The sequence below is a fragment of the Lepisosteus platostomus genome, chromosome 3, assembly GCF_059453375.1.
Source record: "Lepisosteus platostomus isolate fLepPlt1 chromosome 3, fLepPlt1.hap1, whole genome shotgun sequence".
Lineage (NCBI taxonomy): Eukaryota > Metazoa > Chordata > Actinopteri > Semionotiformes > Lepisosteidae > Lepisosteus > Lepisosteus platostomus.
The window spans coordinates 68,323,125-68,342,734 of NC_142613.1; the positions used below are offsets into that span (position 1 = coordinate 68,323,125).

A 19,610-nucleotide genomic window follows, 5' to 3' on the forward strand; every position below is an offset into this window, starting at 1 on the left:
GAGTGGTGAAAAATGAATGTGTACTGTATGGGTTGATGTCTGTTAGTATCGTTTCTCTGTGCGTAAGACGTAGCTGCTTTAATGCAAGTTCCTGAGAAATCCGACGACGTATTACAGTATCATATCCAGGGTTTCCTGCAGGAAAAAGCTGATGATCCCTCCCCCTACCCACTGGCTGTCTAACAGCTGGATTACTGTTATAGCTTGCAGACTAACTAGGTATCTTATTATTGTAACTCAACCATATTATCTCGAACAAGACGGTATTGATCACAACTAGTTTGATTAGATAGAATTCATTAAAAGACATAGGCTACCCCTGATGCTGCCTGGGTTCTGTGCTTGAAACACATTGCTATTTTTTGTATCAGGTCATCACTGTGTTCTTTAGGCTATCGAGGAGCTGTTTATTATTTTGTGTTCGTTGAGGCAATAAGTCTTTTTTCACTTTGAAAAATTGTGGCAAGCGCCAGAGGGACGCTGTATGTGTCTGCGACCAGATGATTCAGCTGTGAGCAACCCCTGCACTTTTTTCCTAGCTCTTGTACCAACATCGCAGAAACCTCATGAGTGAGATTGTGTCAAACATTTTTGTAATGATGGTTTCTTTCATTCACGTACAAAAAACACATTGGTCTATCCACAGAATCACGAGTCTCTACAACAGTTTCGAAGTTCTACATTCATTTACATTACCTGACGTTTTATTCAACCTAGACCTGATGCAAACAGGTGAGATTTGGTCCCAATATGTGAGACTAGAGAGCTATGTAATTGTTGTTTTGTTATAATTGTATATTGTAATTTTCTTATCTTGTGTATTCTTCTTATTTACTGTTATTGTCATCCTGTAAGGCGCTTTGAGAAGCCACCTTTAAAGGCGCCATATAAAAAGATTATTATTATTATTATTATTATTATTATTATTATTATTATTATTATTATTATTATTATTATTATCTGATGAGATACCACTGGGGCTGCTGGCTGGTAAATGATCTTTCAGTAGTATTGAAACAGTATCTCAGTATGGATTCTTGTGTATATTTTGTCAGCGTTCGCACATTTGTTTGGCCGGGAGGCACCAGTTTTTAGCCAGGTGGCTCGCCAGGCTTATATACCACAGCGGGAGACCCTGGTGTCGTATCCTATATGCGTTTGCCGAAAGTGTTCAAATCTGTGTGTAGACACATGCACAGTGATGCACATTGCATGAGGAAAATTCACCCCATTTGTTCTGAGAACAGCACAGCTCAGTCTGTGTGTGTGGACTTTACCCCCTCCTGGGGTATTGCACATCCCCATCAACCCTCCATGTTCCCGTTCCTTGTTGGCTGAACCATTTTGGTTCATTTAGAGCAGCCGGAGACGAGACTGCATCACACACCAACTCTGTGGATGTTCCAGTTTGCTGTGTGCATGGTGATAGAGTCTTGCATCTCAGGAAGCACTGATAGTGAAGTTGGGAAGTCGTCCAAAACTATTCCAAAATGTTTTTTTTTTTATTCCGAGCTGCCTGATGGTGCAGTAGGTTGGAAAAGTAAACACAGGCATCTGTGATATCCACTATCAAGGAGTAGCACATTGCCTTTTTCAGCACTGATCGCACTTTGACCTTGATCTGTGTTGCCAAGAGCTGCATGATCTTGAGTGTTTTTAGCTAAGTAATAGTCCGGCATTTTGTGTGAGGTGATTCCTTCATTTCACTGTCGGACAACCCCATCAGACCATTGGGAGCTGAGCTCCCATGCAGTCCTGGGTGCCCTTATAAGGCCAGCCAGCCTTTTCTCTGCTGTTCTGCCAGTGCTGTGTTTCTGCATCAATAATGCGCTGATTTTCAGCAGTGATAGCAGTGTTGATAATTACTTTCATTTCCAGTTCTTTCCCTTCTTGGAATGACCCTGGATGATCGGGGGGAGACTTCTCATGTTTTAAAGCTTTCCAGTCTTGGCTGCTGTGTACATCAAGAGCAAGCCTTGTCTGGGACAGGAACTTTCTGCAACCAAAGCAGTTGCAGAGTGTTGAGTGAGTGTTGCTCTTCACTGTTTTTCCAGAGTTGCGTGTCATGATTAGACACGTACTTTCCCATTTTTCTCCATTTTGGCTGGATCATTGAAAGCCGTTTCCTCGGGCCTGTACTTTTCTTGTACACCCTTACGCCTCTTCTGTTTGCGATATTCGTGATCCCTTCGGTCACTGTACCCGATTTTTTACCCAAATTAGCTGAGGTGATCCTGTTGTTTCAGACGCCCTGTTGTTTGCGTGTTGGATGGTATTTCTCTTTCTGGGGGACGCTGTTGGAAAGGCGCGTCTCAGAAATTGGCGTCGCAGCAGTCTGTGCAGATATGGATGAGGCTCTTCACGCCTTCCTTTTACAGCAGGGCTATACAACTCCAGTCCTTCTGGTTTTCCTTCCAACCCAGCCCTTAATTACTCAATTGAACTCATTATTTGCTTTAGTGGACAGGGTGAAGCTGAGAGATTTGAAGAGACTGATGAGACCCGCGGGACAGTACTATGACACTTAAGGTTCAAGTTTGGGCTCCCCTCCATACATCATTCTTCCCCGAAATCAACGTCTTCTTCCGCGGGACGTACTGGAAAGCAGTTTTTTTTTAATGGGGACATCGCGTCCATCCAAAAATGTGGAGGATTTCTGTATACGTACGAGTCTAAAAAAAGTGCACGATAGTTATCTAAACAAGTCATCTGCTTGTTTAAGTAGGGTGTTTGACATTCTTCCCATGTTGCAGTGCTGTGGAATATTACCTTTTTTTTAAAGGCATTACTTTTTTCTTTAGCGAAGCACTCCCCCCCCCCCGTCTGATGTTTCCGTACAAAATGTGAGGTATTCCAACAGACGCGTTGTCAGGACACTTTTTAAAACGTCGCCGGGGTCGTGCTGCCTTTCGGATGGTTCAAGAATCGCGTGGCGAGTCTCGGACCCCGGTCGTGAAAGACACCGTATAGCGTTTCATCAGCCGGTTCCGGTAGCGGTGAACGGGCTGATCTGTGAGCTCTCGGCGGCGTGTTCTGGCTGTGGAGTCGTCATACTCCTGCCGCAGTCAAAACGGACGACTTTTTTTTATCACTCGCTGCATTCTCTTTTAATTTACCCTAATGGGTCATCACGGCGCATCGTCGGTTTGTGTTGTGGGTCTATTGATTTTTACGTTGATCTTAAATTACAAGGTCAGTCCCAGGCGATTTGAAGAAACCAATGCACTGGAAAAAAAAAACCGTAAAGGGAAATTATTGAATGCTATTAAACCGAACCATACTATGTGTCATCTTAATCCACTCATCCCTTTCTTCTGTGTCTTTACACTGATTCCTGCACGGACCATACTTTAAGAGCTGCACACGGACTGGTAGCGTTTTTAAACGTGTCGCTGAAAGAGCCCTTCGCTTTGATCCAGCGGTGTCTGGGACAAGCTTTTGTTGTGTCCTTCCGTTCTCGGCAAGCTTTGATTCCTCCACTAAGTGCGGCTTCTTTCCATCCTGTTGAGATCAATCAACCCCACAATCTTCCTCCTCCTGTGAGAGGTGTTGGCGGTGCTCGATTTTTATTTCTTCCTCCGTGGTTTGTTTCTAAATGATTTGATTGGGTTGGATTGTGTAGATTTTGAGTGTTTTCCAGTACAATTTTAGGAAAAAGTCCACACTGTTTTAGAAAAAAAAGGTAGATCTTAACTGCTTTGAGCTACTGTAGCAACAGCAGTAGTGGACACACGCACAGTATTCAATATGTTGTACTGTATGTTGGTTATCAGATTTCTTTTTATATTGTGTCTGATAAATGACTCTCCAAGTACAAGCAGTAGACATTTGGGGAAGATTTGGATGGGGATTTGGTTGCTAGACAACAGAGTACAGAGTATTAGTATGCTATCAGTTTGAACTGATGCAGTTAGTAAGGATCTAACTATGAATGCAGCCCTTTGTAATTTATATCAATATCTAGATTCTGGCGTCAGTCAGTAAGCTAGTCATGTTTGCACACAACACTAACATAAGAGGATTAACAATCACTTGTAGAAGTGACCAATGAAATTCGAAAAGATTTAGCAAAAATTTAAGACGAGCAGAAACCTGGCAGTATTTAATGTAAAGGAACAAGTAATAGGTTTATTCCATACTGAAAAAAAAGAAGAAAGAGAACACAACGTTTCGGCCATGGAGCCTTCTTCAGGTGATGGAATAAACCTATTACTTGTTCCTTTGCAGCCTACGCATGCTGACGCAGCTACCCACCAGTATTTAATGTAGACCGGTGCGTGGTATTGCATGCAGGTAGCAAAAACTGAAATTGAAAATGGGAAACGCTGAGCTAAAAGAGGCAGCTTCAACAATGAAGTCATTTTCTTACGTTGGCACATTTACATCTGGCACTACAAAAGGCAAAGAAAATGTTAGGATTGTCGAAAGCATATCATTAAATCAAGGAATGTTATGTTAATGATACAATACAGTCATCAGACCTCACTAACAATACAGTGGTACACTATGGTCAAAAGTGTTAATGGCATTGCCCCTCTGGAATTAGACCAGAGAACAGCAACCAGATGAATTACAGTGCTTGAAGGAATGTCCTGCACTATCGGGCTAAAATAGCTGACCGTCTTTAGGCTTTTACAGTCCTTTACAGAGAAGACTGAGGGGATCTGATTCAAGTCTTCAGAACCCTCAAAGGCAGTGACAGTTGACAGTAAACCCAACCTGTGAACTACAGTTCCTAAGTGGAAATTACGTGAAAGTGCATTTGAATTTGAGAACAGGAGACATCTCTTTGCACAAATTGTTGTGGGAGAGTGGGACAAGCTACTCCGCTCCAACAGCATGGCCAGACCCCCTGGCTTCTTCCAAGAGATGGTTGATAATTGGATCAGCGGCACTTACTGTGTAGAGAGAAAGCTTGTAAACCCATTTGTTTGGTGCTGATTCTTGTCTAGTTTAGACTTAAACCATAACTTGTTTTAAGAACATGCAACGCCAGAAGTGTTTTCTCAGTTCTTCCCCACTCATTGGTGCTTAATGGATCGGTCCTACACAGTAGCTCTTCTACATGGACAGTAGGCTTCATGCTATCTACATTGGGGAAACAGGAAGGAGACTGGGAGACCCCTTCAGGGAACATGTCAGGGCTGTGAGCATCAAAGATCTCTCCAAGCCCAGAGTTTCTCATTTTACCTCCAACAGCCATGATCGTACTGATCTCTCCGCCTGTGTTCATCAAAGATGGGTTTCTCAACTCCTATTGCAGGTACACATCCGGAATTATTCTGAAACTAGGATCACACCTTCCCCCTTCTCTCAACGACAGACTCGTTTTCTTCTAATCCACTCTGTTCACTTTCAGGTTTTGACTTGAAATTCCCACCACCTGAGTGTCCACTCTGCTCCCTCCTCCTCTCCACTCCTGCCTTTTGCTTTCTTTTGCTTTATCAGCTGCTGACTTTCCTCTCTTTCTCACACCTGTCGAAGGCTCCACAGCTGAAATGTTGTTCCTCTGCTTCTCTTCTCAGCAGGGAATAAACTTTTACTTGTTTCTTTGCCGCCCAGGCATGCCGACGCAGCTCCCTCCTTGAACTACGAGTAGGTGTCATGTACGCGCTGAAGAGCAAGTGTCATTGTGAAGCAGTGAGGTGTTGATGGGTGACACAAAAATCTATAAATTCCTTTAAAACCCCTGAGAGAGGTAACAAAGTGTGATGGCCTGATGATTTGTATTTTTATTTATTATAGTTTACCGTATTCTCATTTTAGATCTAAAGTAAATGTCCATTTATTTAATATATATTTCTACCTATAAGGCAGAATAATTCGAGTTTGGCCTTTCCATAATGATTCCGATGCAGTGCGCAGGCTTTGTAAACAGGTTTTAATGGATGTTGTTTCAGGTTGTCAGCAGTCATGACCCTGTGTCTAATGGAAGTAAATCCAATACGAGGAACACTTGTGGTCTTCAGAACCTGTAGGTCTCTGCTGCTGTCTAGAGCTGTGTGGTTTGTTAAGCAATACTGCGGTCCAGCCCGCTGGAGATACAGTAATCTAGATCTCTGTTGGGTTCCCTGGACTCGCTCAAGCCTTCTCCGAGCATGGCTAGCAGCTTCCTGTGAAAGGTAATGAAAAGGAAACCACTATTAACATTCTGTGTATTCTGAATGAAAGTTGTATTCCATTCATTATTTACAAAAAGAGATGGAGTGATGTTTGTCAAAGACTAGGAGGTACTGTTTGCCTTCCTTTCAGCATGTGGTTTCTTTTCCTTTGCTCAGAGGAGCAAACTTGATCCTCTAAGAGGACACATGTTGGTAGAAGAGGAATTGTTACTTAAACTGCTCGAGGTTTATTAGAGAGCAAGCAGTTGCTGTTTGCCTCTAAAAACTAATACATGCTGGCCAAGCACCTGACCAGGGTGAGAAGCTCAAGGGAGAAACGGATCCTGATGACGTACAGGCTCAGTGACCACAGCCTGGCCGTACACTGGACACAGGCTGACCTGGCTGTCCAGAGAGAACAGGCTCAGTGACCACAGCCTGGCCATAGAGACTGAACCCAGACAGACCTGTTGTCCAGAGAGGACAGGCTCAGTGACCACAGCCTGGCCATAGAGACTGGACACAGGCTGACCTGGCTGTCCAGAGAGGACAGGCTCAGTGACCACAGCCTGGCCATAGAGACTGGACACAGGCTGACCTGGCTGTCCAGAGAGGACAGGCTCAGTGACCACAGCCTGGCCATAGAGACTGAACCCAGACAGACCTGTTGTCCAGAGAGGACAGGCTCAGTGACCACAGCCCGGCCATAGAGACTGGACACAGGCTGACTTGGCTGTCCAGAGAGGACAGGCTCAGTGACCACAGCCTGGCCATAGAGACTGAACCCAGACAGACCTGTTGTCCAGAGAGGACAGGCTCAGTGACCACAGCCCGGCCATAGAGACTGGACACAGGCTGACTTGGCTGTCCAGAGAGGACAGGCTCAGTGACCACAGCCTGGCCATAGAGACTTAACCCAGACAGACCTGTTGTCCAGAGAGGACAGGCTCAGTGACCACAGCCTGGCCATAGAGACTGGACACAGGCTGACCTGGCTGTCCAATGGACGGGCTGTGCTCTCACTGCCAGCACGGAGAAACAAACACAGAGATGCACTTTCCTCTGCACTGCAAGAAAAAATCTAAGATTAGACCAACATTCTTCCCTTAAATAAAGAGTCTAATCCAGGAATTCTCCCACCTGCCGGAATCAGAGCAGCTTCCAGTCCTCCCGGAGGAGGGGGCACCTCTTCCCAGGCTGCAGCTCGAGAGCTTCCTCCTGCCACAGCCTGACGGGCTCCCGGAGGCTGAAGGAAGGACTGTTGTTTTCCTGGGGAACGACTTCTGAATGTCACTGCTTTGGCCACGCTGAAATTCATTGGTCATACCAGTAAAGCTGGTTGAATTTTCACATTTGAATTTGTTTGAAAAAATCTTCATCATAATGCCCACTAATCAAACCTAAATGGGTGGCCAAACTTAAAACCATGTGACCCGGAAAACAAAGAAGTCTAGCGCTCCTTAAAAAGCGCTCTTTTTATTTTTCAATAAGCAGCTAGGCAAGAGGAGCAGAAAGCAGCTCTGTGTTGCAGCACCCTCTCCCATCATCAGAAAACTTTTCCAAACATAAAACTTAATTTGTTGTGATCTAATGATTGTGTTTGGAGTTAAGGACAACATAGCAGAGTTTTCTGAACCCTGACCTCGGGATTAATGGCTGTTTTTTTTTGCTGCTTGTACTATGCAGCAGCCTTTACAGTATTTTACTCTTTCAAGAGTCCTCGTTGGAGCTCCTTCACTGGGTTACGAACAGCTTGAGTACGTTTGTAAGTAATCTTGGACTGACAAATCAGAATAATCAATTGCACCTTAGAGCACCTTGGTCAGGCTTTAGTATTGCATTAGTATTTCTTTAGTATGTACATTAGGAGTGCCTGAGGAGGAAATAAACATGATTTGCACTTTGGAAACGGGTCTGCTGGTTTTATTGCACCAAACCAAAGACTCAGAAGACCCTGACAACTGTATTACTTTCCACCCATACTGAGTATTTATGCTAATGAGAGAAACAGATTCAAAAATGCTTTTAAGATGTGAATTCCCATCAAAAACTGCATATAAATGTGTACTTAGTACTATGTAAGCATGGCTCCTGGAAGACAGTTTAGTGAGGAAGGCAAGGTATTAGGCTGGTTGGGAAAGCGCCTTGATGCTCAGTTATTGAACAAAGTGCTGTTTTTAATAGTGTTTTCTTGTTTACAGCTGATGTCATTCCTAATGACTATAGGACTTGTGAGGACTACTACTTAGTTTTGCAGTTATGGGGTGTCAAGGGCTGTAGTAATGGACTGAATCGTACAGCGACTGTGAAGTTGTCGCACTGTTCTCTGCGAATTAAAGTTTGCCATGCAGTAATGAGTCTTTTCTAAAATATGACGTGAGGATTGCTTCGGACAAACATTGCCACCGCATGTTAGACAGACATCATTGAAATCCTCTTATAAAAAAACTTTTAGGGGATTCGCCAGTTTTTTTTTTTAGTTTTGCACTGAGTGGAAATACATGAATGAAAATCCAATCGTAAAAACTGGGAGGTACCGCCGTAGTATGAGGACTGAGAACCTACGCTAGATCAAGTGTTTTGTCAGGTGAAAGATTTTCCAGGGGGGAGTTTTAAGTAGTTCTATCCTGTGCGTATCACTTTGTGAAATGTGTTCAGGTCTCAGTTCATTGTCCACCTCCGGTTTTGTAACAAATGTAAGAGGCCGTTTTCTCATGATGTTGAACTGGGCCTTCTGTAGCGGAGAGTGGGGTTATCTGTATGGCTGGGTGGGGGCGAGAGGTCACATTATTGTGTGAGTTGCCCGTACTGTCCTCCGTGTGACACTTCAGTGATGGAGTCTGTGATCTGCGCTGCAAGATGGCAGCCTAACTGTCCTGGTTACCACATTATCCCACTGCGGCTCTTCATTTCCCTGGTCAGTCCAGCATTTCAGCCGCAAGAGGCTTTGAAAACAGTGGCCTAAAATGAAGATTATTTTTAGTAAAAATCAAATTGCACCACGCCTTCCAATTTGGGTCATATTGTCATATAATGATCTACAGTTTCATAGCGCCTTTCAAATGGAATGGAATACAGCAACACCTAAATTCTCACATAAAACCCAGGGTTTTCCTGACCTGTACCCGAACTGAAGGCCTTGGGCTAGTGTGCTAGTTTGAAATGCCTGTTTTAATGTTCGGGGGCCCCTGCTCTTTTTTTGTTTTTCAGCACATGTGGAGAATGAGGAGCAGTACACCCAGGCTCTCGAAAGGTTTGGGGAGAACTGCGTCTTCAGGGATGACCCCGATTTGGGATCGGCCTTCCTCAAGTTCTCCGTGTTCACGAAAGAGCTTACTGCACTTTTCAAAAACCTGGTGAGCCTTCGGAGAATGAATCCCTTTTCAAGAATCGCCCGCACCCCTGGCAAGCCAGTCACCTTATTCATTCATCCTTGTACTCCTTAGTAGTCCTGCCTTCTCTTGGAGATCCTAGCAGGAGGGAGAGGGTCTGAGATCCCAGTGTCAGTATCCCTCACCCAGCCTCATACAGATTTTGTTCATTAGTTGGCAGACGTGCTGGTCCACAAATGTTTCGGCTGTTTCGACATCTTTTCACTGCGTCTGCTGTCCTTGTTAGCGCATACTGACCACTGAATTTAAAAAACTCTAGCAGTCTAAACACGTTTCAGAAGTGGTCTTCAGTCCACATGATTACTTGATTACATGTTATTTATGTTATGTTATTACATGTTACTGTTATTGCTATTGTGTTACTGTCTGTTGTCTTATCTTCTGTCCTATTTATATACTGCACCTGAGCGACTAATGAGAAACACTTTTCATTGTACTATGCACCTGTGTAAGCTTAATGACAGTAAAGTTGAGTTGAGATGAAGAGCTTTTGAATCCGCAATGTGCAGGAACCTTTTGTGAATTAAAATAGTGTGTAATGAAAAGAGCACTGGGCCACAGTCACACCCAGGACAGATATGAGTAACACCTACAAGGGGTTGTTACATGAAACTCTTATCTCCATCGTCAGTCGGTAACGCTTTATTTTTTTTTCCCAGTTTCAGAACATGAACAACATCATCACCTTTCCACTGGACAGTCTGCTGAAGGGAGACCTGAAAGGAGTAAAAGGGGTGAGTAATCGCAGACATCCTTCTGAACCCACGGTGCTCCTGCTCTTGACTGGTTGAAAGTCAGGTGCTGTTCTGCCACAGTCAGTTTCTCACAAAACTCAAATCCGTGAAGTCTGGCTGAAAGACCTGTCAGGGCTAGGTGCAACTGACGACCGATCAAGTGCCCGTTTTTAAATGTCATCACAGACAATCGGACTGCTAAGAGATTTATTGACACTGAGGAAGTTAGCCGAGAGATTGAGCTATTTTCTTTAAAGCATGTAGGAATACCAGATGTTCTTAATAAACGTCATGTTGTTTCATTGATAAACAAGCACAGGTGTGTCTATGTCCTTGGGTTTTGTGTAGAGCTGCTCGTTCCGAAGGAGCTCCGAGTGCTTAACGTATGAATGGAGACCCACTTTATCCACCACAGAAGTGTGGGCCCCCACCTCAATGGCTCCCACAAATCACTCTGTACCAGGATCCCCAAGACACAGCTCGTCGGGTGTAGAAGTGAGAAACTGTCACCAGCTGAATGGAGGCAAAAATATAGAAAGGCCAGACTGTGCAAAAAAAAAACCATACAGTAACGTCGCCATGGCAAGGAGCTTAGCAGCCCTTTTCCTAGCAACCATCTTTCCTGCAGTGCTTGACACCTGATTGTCAGTTGTGACCGGTCTCCATGACTTCCTGTAACCTTGTACCTTGTTTCTCTTATAATGTGAGTTGTGTCTTTAATGCAAAGCCTGAGAGTTGCTTGTGTTGATCTGACTTCCCTGCGTCGCCTAAGTGAAATGCGTGGCTTAGGATCTTGAATGACCACAGATAGTCAGGGCCTCAGTCTCGCGTGAATTGCGCAGTGTCCTGCCCTGTAACTGTTCTTGGGCACTGGCTCACAGATGTGTTTTGTCCTGGCTGTAGAGGCCCGCAAACCTGCTGGTTCCGGTTTCAGCCCAGCTCAGCTGCACAGTCGAACCCTTAGCTGACTTAAAAATAGGATTCATTTGAACTCTGTGACCATTTCCAGCTCTCTCTTAAACGGGTTGCCTTTTAACTATTGCATTTTGGAAGGGACATAAAATTCCCAACTTTTGGGTAGAAAGAAGATGCACAAACGTTCCGGTCCAGACGCTGAGTAGTTTTTAAGCTGGGCTGAAATGGGTGTGTGGGTGTGTGGGTGTGTGTGGTTCTCTGGGTCCAGGATAGGGAAACCCAGTCCTCTGGTATTCGGCTCAGGAATGTTCTCTGGCACCTTCCATCGAGACCACGGCCCAGCCTGTCTGCCACACCTTCACCTTGAGCACAAATGAATTGTTCTCGGCAACAACTTGCAAGAGCTGCAGCTCTATTCTGTCTGCTGTGGGGAAAAACAGAGCCCCATGATGACAATTATGGAATGATGGTATCCAGCCCTGTCACCATACTGGAGCAGTGGTTTAGATTCAGTTCCGATCTCGAGATAGGTAGAGCGCCTCCTACTGGTCCACCAACATTATTTTTCCTTGGAAGGTCTCCTACCCCAGTCCTAACCAGGTCCAGCTGTGGTTAAATTCTAAGGTGTGAAGAGATCAAACTAGAGGGTGTCAGTGCTTCAGTCTTGTCAAATATAGTTTTTTAGCCAGATATTAGTGTTTTATATTAATCAAAATATACATTTATATATGTATCAATATCTGTTTAAGTTGCCTTGAACAAGCTGCAGCAAATAAATGTTCCATTTAAGGCCGAGTAGAAATGAACTCACTGAAAAACACTGTTTTAAATGTAATTAAATGTTTTTAAAAGTTGTTTTTAATAAAGATGGATTTCACATAAGATTCCTAGTAAAAGTGTGATCAGAATGAGAACACGGCAAAGATTATGGCTGCTTATTTGCACCCCTGCAAAAAACCAGTGAGGTGAATGCATTAAAGGCAAAATCAACAAAACACTTTAGACGTGAAGCTGAAACGGCCGTTTATCTTTTAAAAACACATCAGCAGTTTTCCCATTTGTTGTGTACGAAGACGGGGTGAACTTCTGTGCATCGCGGTGTTTGAGGGCTGATTTATGGCCATTGAAATACACATGGATGTCAATGAAGAGCATTGATCCCTCTGTGACCTAGTGACCCCCGATGGCCTTAATGAGCTCCTGCATGTGGGCTGAGCTCAGGCTTGTCTTAAGATCGCTGGAAAAGGTGCTGGCTGTCAGGCCTTGTAAAGACAAAAGGCCAAACCTGATGAGACCTCAGCAGATTCATAGTCTAAATACCCTTTTCTGACTGACCACTATTAATTCTCACTGTGTAAAATTCTTCTTTTCTGTCACATCCTGTCCCTCACCTTCATTCTTCCATAGGCTGGTCTTGTAAATTGTAACTGGTCTCAAGAGAGAGCCTTCAAGGTAATAATAATCCTTACACTTATATAGCGCTTTCTGGACACTCCACTCAAAGCGTTTTACAGGTCATGGGGACTCCCCTCCACCACCACCAGTGTGCAGCCCCACCTGGATGATGCGATGGCAGCCATAGTGCACCAGTACACTCCCCACACACCAGCTCTCAGTGGGGAGGAGAGCAGAGTGATGAAGCCAGTTCAAAGATGGGGATAAATTAGGAGGCCATGATTGGTAAAGGCCAGGGGGAAATTTAGCCAGGACACTAGGGTAACACCCCTATTCTTTTAACAGTTTCACTTTTTGGGATTTCTAATGACCACAGAGAGTCAGGACCTTGGTTTTACGTCTCATCTGAAGGACAGCACCCTTTTACAGTATAGTGTCCCTGTCACTATACTGGGGCATTAGGACCCACACAGACTGCAGGGTGGGCACCCCCTACTGGTCCCACTAACACCACTTCCAGCAGCAACCTCAGTTTTTACTAGGAGTCTCCCATCCAGGTACTGACCAGGCTCACACCTGGGTTGTCAGTTGTGCGCTGCAGGGTGATATAGTTGCTGGTGTTATTTGAGTGCGTTAACGTAGCCCTGTACCCTGCTTCTCTTGTAATGTGGCTTGTATAATGCACAAAGAAGTTATTACAAATTCCTGCATTTTTGTGGTTGCACTGTGGATCAGTAATCATTCAGTAATGCAAAGCCAGAGAGCTGCGTTCTCCTTAACCTGCCTAAGTTTCCTGTGTTGGCTGAGGGAAATCTGATTACCTGAAAGCCCAAGGCTTCTCTCCGGCACTTCCAGGCAGCCAGAATGCAAATATGTATGGCCCAGGGGATCTTTACACAGTATGGAAGGATGAGTATAGACTAGTCTAAGTGGTATAAAATCAAATTAAACCTAGGAAATGTCAGTATTCAGAATCCTTAAAGCACTATTGACACGGAGACAGGGCCCACCAGACAAGACAAATAAGGCTTTTTAATTGGAGAGGATCTTTCTACTAAAAACACGCAAAAGCCCAGATGATTTTCAAGGCAAATTTTCCTTTGACTTGTCTTAGGATAGGATGCTGTTAGTGCAGTAGTTAAGGGTTGAAGTAGCCAGTTTTTAAATTCAATTTCGGTCAGTACATGCTAAAATAAATCAGCATTTTTGACAGCACCCACCTTTAGCAGGTGTTTGTAATTTTTGTAATAGCCCAAGGTGCTACGAGCCAGACTTGATTTGCTGAGAAGGCTGCCAGACACTTTTAAATAAGACCACAGTCCGGTGTGTCTGTCCTGCTTTTCTGGGTGGTCACCTTGAAAACGAACGACGCGCTCTTAGCAGCAACCTTAAGAGCTGCAGCCCTGGGCTGTCTGCTGTTGAAAAGCAGGGCTCTGAGAAGCAAACGGCAATTATCTCAGGCGAGCTTTTCACTGGTGATACCGTGACAGCTGTCTTGTTTTTTCCCCCCTCTTTCTTTTTATCCCTGAAATGAATCATTACCTTGACTACATCCTGGAAAAGTGTGTTGAACCGCTATTAGGCTTGGGTTAAAAGCAGCTGAATGCAATGTTATCTTAAAAACGGGCATGACACTGGTGTCATTTTCAGCAGTTCTTCTTAAATAAGCTTGATCATTCTCTTTTTTTTTTGTCTTGGGAATTTCTTTTCTTTGGCTCTAGTTACGTGGCCGTTGGTACTCTTCGTAAGTGGCTTCTGCTTTTTAACAGCTGTGTGTTTCCTGCCGCCAGTAACAGAGAGGGAAAGAATTCACAATCGCCCTATGTGCTTGTGTCTGGACACACGAATGCCGGCTCCCCAGCAAGACGGTCTGTGTCAAAGCGCTGTAAGTCCCTTTCACAGCGAGCGGGGTCAGCCATAGCCCCTCGGAGACGTGCATGATTTACCCCCGTTCCATAGCGACAGGCTCTATAAGAAAAATCTTCGTGACCGTGGATGCAAAAGGGAAGTTATTTGCTGCGAGAGAATACGCAACCGGAGAGCTTGCCCTGGGTGATTTTCCCCCCCCAGTGAAACCGTCACTTGTCGATGAAACCAGCAAATGTTTTTAGGGCTACTTAGATGAGGGCCTTGTGTTTGCGGTCCAGGGGCGTTATCGTTTATGTGAGTTGTGCCAGCGTCTTTCTTTAAAGCCCCCTGTGACTTGTGTCTGCAGAGTAGGGGCTTTGGGTCTTGATGCAGTAGTCTGCAGGGAAATGCCAATGAGCTGTACTGAGAACGAAAAATAAGAACATCAATAAACTCGTCTATGTACAGTTACAGGAAACAGGTGCTAATAGGCTACTAGGTAGAATAGTGTCCTACTGTATTTTTAAATCAACATCTGACCACCTTGTCTTCTCTCTGCTGGTCAGGTGTCCAAGGGCTGCAGCTCATGCCCCATAGCATTGTGGGGAATGTGCTTCAGGCAAGGAGCTCCATTTTGTTTGAACCCCAGTCTCCATTTTGTTTGAACCCCAGTGCCCTGTTACGATACGCAGGCTGCTTTCCACCCATGCTGAGGTATTTAAAGCTGTTTCGTGCCAGGGCTGAACAAACCGGCTGGGAACAGTTCCAGATGCAAGCAATTCTCGAGCTCCCTGTCAAACTCGCATCGCAAGTCTTATCAGGTGGTTTGAGGTGTCCCTGGGAAAATATAAATCGGAACTCAACAGACCCGCTTGGTTAGTTCTCAAGTTTGTTTCTGGAGGTTCCCTGAGTGGCTGGTGTGGCACAGGTGCCTAATCCACTCTCGTGCTGAGCTCGGTGATGCAGGCGACACGGGTTCGATCCTGGGTCACGTCACTAGCTGGCTGTGGTCGGGTTCCCCAGGAAGTGGCCCGTGATTGGCTGAATGCCCCAGCCTGCCACCATATTCAGGCAATGGTTTAGATCCAGTTCAAAAGATGGAAGAAATGAGGAAACAGTCTTCCGTTTAGTTATTTGAGGAAATCATTGCTCTAGAAACTATGCCTTTCAATTTACCGTTGTTTTAGACTTCGATCAAATTCTTCTCTTTATGTCTGACTTCTTGTCTTTAAGACATTTACGCTCTTTGGGTTTAATGAATGGCATTCTTGCTCTCAATAGAAGATAAGCATAATGTTCTAATGCATGATAGAAAATGGATGACAGTAAAAGACGTTACATTTTGCATTTTCTGTGCAGTTTTCATTTTCAGAACTCACTGCTGTTCTGATTCTCAGCGAGTTCTGATCCAGGAAGAGCGCCACCTGCTGGTCCCCCCACACCACTAACGCCAGCCTGTTGGCTTTCCTTGGAGGTCGTCCACCTCGGTACTGACCAGCCATGGTTCTCCTCTGAGACGGGAGAGCAGACGACGGGATCCGTCTTTCCGTTTTGTAAAATGCATAGTCTTCCTCTTGTGCAAAAACATTTTTATACACAGCACATCAAAAAATACCTTTCTGTGTATACCAATATCAGTTTAGATTGCCGCCAATAAAGCTGTAGCAAAAAAAAACTTTCCATCAAAGGCCTAGTAGCAGTGAACTCCGACAGCAATAGACATTTTAAATGGGTATTTTTTTAAGATGAAAGCAATGGAAATGCTGTAAATAAAGAACTGATGTGCTATGAAAGGAACTATATAAAGTAGGTTATTATTCATCATTAAAGACCAGGACCTGAAAGCTGCTTCACCTACACCACTTTGCCACTACTGAATCTTACTGAACCTTTTAGCCTGTTGTCATGAGGAAAAGAAGCTGATCTGTTTTTCCGCAGACTCATGTGGTGAGCTGTGGTCTTGCCAGAGCCTGAGTGCAGTGCATGAAACCACATCTGTAGCAGCTGAGTGACTCGGAGAGCTAATCCAGCTAGTGCTCTGTGAACTGTGTAATAGGAAGGAGGACAAGCTCGCCGATTCAGTTCTCGTTAGGTTTCGGCAGCGAGAGTTACTGTTTCTAGAACATGTGCCGCACAGAGCCCTGCCCGGACAGCTTTATTTTTAGAAACCACTTGCGCATTTATGAGCTCTTTCGCTCTCTTTATGTAAATTCCACGGCTGGATGAGCTCTTACTGCAGCAGCTGGGGAAAAAAGAGCTTCTGAGTGCAAATGCATCCGAGGGGTTGACAGAGGGTTATTTTCTGCTCTTTCCTTATGGGCTTTGCTCGTCGTCCAGAGTGAGAGCCCTTCCGTTTTCTCTCTGTTACTCGGCAGCTTCAGAGAGCCCAGTTGATAAGCAGACGATACCTGACGCATGTATTTTATACTGTAGTTATCACTCTGTTCCAGTTATTTGTTTTTCAGGACACTGTGTACGTATCATGGTTGGCCCAGTTGTTAAAATCGAGGAAACTGGGCCACATGTCACTTGACTAACCATGCAATACTGACACCATTTCCCACCTCACAGATTTTTGTTTTAATTTCTTAAATGGAGTACGATGTTAATTCCTAAAAACCCACCAGACCCTCTAATAGTTCGCCTGCATTGTCAGCTGCTGTATTGAACCTCTGCAAAACTGCGACACAGTGAAAATAGTCATGAGTCATGAGTTATTTAAAAACAAACATGAGGTGCCTGAAATCTCATTCCCAGAGGGAATGCTGATGTTGATTCGAACCCTTGAACAAAAACGAATACAAGAAGATAAGGGGGTGAGCTTGAAAATGGTCAGGCGCTGAATTCTCATCCCAGTGGGAAGAGGGCCTCGCCGGAGTGCCTGAGATGTCGGAGGAGTTTCGGAAAAAGGATTCGTCATGCCTTTCCCCCACGGCACGGACCTCCTTTCCGATAAAGGCGACGCGTCTGCTTTGCCCCGTGTTAGGGCAGAGCGCTGCAAGGCGGGGGTGAGGGGAACACGAGCAGCTCTTGCCTGTGGTCCGATACGGTGCTGTGGCAGTGACGTACCTCTCTTTCCGCACCGTTTCAAACACGGGAGGGGGGAAAAAAAGGGGGGGGGGGCCTGAAAAGTTCTTCAGAAAGTGACTCTTGGGGTTCCGTGCACACTGCAGGATCATTCACCGTTATGTGCGTCTGTGGAGCGCTTCTCACCCCCCGCCGAAGCGCTTCACATATCGGAAGCAGAACCCGCTCGTTCTCCTCTGAAACGCAGCGCCCTCCAGAGGGGGGAGAGAGGCGGCGAGCCCCCGGGTAGCTGGGGGGAGGGGACTAGTCGCTTCGCCAGGTGAAGACGTAGCGCTGCGAGGAGTCGCAGCTCGGTTCGGTGAAGGGCTTGCGATGAGTTGAATTGCGCTGGAAACGGCCGTGTCACACGGGGAGAAGACGCACATGAGATGCATTTTCCACTGTGTTCCACAGGGTTTATAGTCTGAGTCCAGCTATGGTCACCCTATTTTCTTTCCACGAATGGGGTGACCATTCCAGACCTGGCTCAGTGGCTATTCCTCATGGTCTCATCCCGCCTTTCAGCTATTCTTCAGACGTCCCGAACAAACGCACCAAGAGGAAATGTCTGTTCACATCAGCAGGCGTTTAAAATTCACACATGCCAGGACAGGAGCAAGAGCCCCAGGACAGGAGAGTCAGAGCTTGACGAAAGTTAAGGGAGAACTTTAGGAAGGCCAGGTGTTTTTCAGCCCTAATGTTCACCAGGACACAAGGTTTTAACACCCCTTCTCTTACACACAGTGCCGTGGCATCGTTATTGGCCAACGAGCCATGACCTCTCATCCCAAGGGCAGAACTCGGTGTCACTCCACAGGAGCGATTTCCGCCAGTTTAATTAAGGGAAGGGAATTGGGAAGGCTGTCCCTCATTGAGCCGAGCTCGGAGATTACAAGGTCACTAGTCTTCACCTGAAGATTTGCTAGTCACCAGTGGAGCACTCATGAGGCCCAGGCGCTGCGCTCAGACCCCGGAGCGCTGATACCCGGGGGGGAATCCTGCGTCAAAGACGATCGACCTGAGGGAGGGCTATAAAAGACGCTCACGCAGCTACTTCAGAGCTCGGCACAGAACCTCGCCTCTGACCTTCGGACAGAGGCGTAGTGCCCGATTTCGTTAGGAAGGAAAAGCTTATATTCATATTTTTCCCTTCTCACGACCCGTACGAAATTGGCTTCTCATCCTCGGCCTTTAAGCCTCACCACAATTAGGGAAGACGTCCCTGTGCCTCTCACTCCGGAGGTATTGACCTAAAACCGCTGTCGATGCCGGACCAAAGCTTGCAAGGAGCAGAAGCTTGTTACAGAGGGTGCTATTAGTTCCAGAGATTGAAGTCCAGAGCCATGTCATTTTGAAACGAGCAGACACTTGACTTGGAGCTGTCGCTTGACTTGGAATGTGTCTGATGCCACAACCAAGCACAACATGGAAATACAACTGTGCTTCAATGGATTGATCGTGATTTCTTCCTGTACGTGTGTTAGTGTTTAAACTATGAGATTGGCTGAGCTGTTTATGGTCTGTATTTCTCTGCTTGTAAAGAAGAAAGTGGAAATGGCAAAAGAACTCCAGAAATACCATTGTGCTGATGATTAAACTGGTTCATTCCCATTTTACTCCGTCTATGAAGGTCACGTTGTTTCTTCCCGAAGCAGAATCGAAATGACACAGTGGACATTTAATATAATGAAAATGAATAAAATGGATTCAAATTCAGTTAATTGCCTCTTAACATAAAATACCTTATTTTATTAATGAGACAGACAAATTGTTCTCCATTCTTCAGCAAACAGTTTTGTAATATGCTATGAATAATTAAATATTTTTCCAAGTAACTCCAATGCCTGCTTTGCTGTGAAAGAGTAGCTTGCCCAGCTTGAGTGTGCATTGGAACTCTTATTCACACTAATTTCTTGAGACACACACAGTACAGCAGACAACATCACACGATGTAGACAGTACATTACAAACATCATAAATAATACAACCAGAATAATAAATCCGTAGTAGTGAAAGGGGAAAAAACCAACATGAGGCACTGGAGAGTTGGCTGTTAAGGATGCACACTGCAGTAGGGTAGAAGCTGTTCTTGAGTCTAGTGGCGCTTTCACAGTGCGGTGTTGCTTGCCAGACTGCAGGGGGAGAGCAGTTTGTGGCCG

General features: G+C 45.2%; 1 protein-coding gene across 2 annotated transcripts in view; it reads left to right on the forward strand.

The window, feature by feature from the left end:
* asap2a (ArfGAP with SH3 domain, ankyrin repeat and PH domain 2a) overlaps window positions 1-19,610 on the forward strand; it is a 101,562-nt gene that overhangs the window by 52,334 nt on the left and 29,618 nt on the right. For both annotated transcript variants that reach the window (XM_088626579.1, XM_088626580.1), the window contains exons 3-4: window positions 9,312-9,457; window positions 10,153-10,227. In XM_088626579.1, coding sequence (XP_088482705.1) covers window positions 9,312-9,457; window positions 10,153-10,227 — 221 coding nt within the window. The remainder of the gene's footprint in view (window positions 1-9,311; window positions 9,458-10,152; window positions 10,228-19,610) is intronic.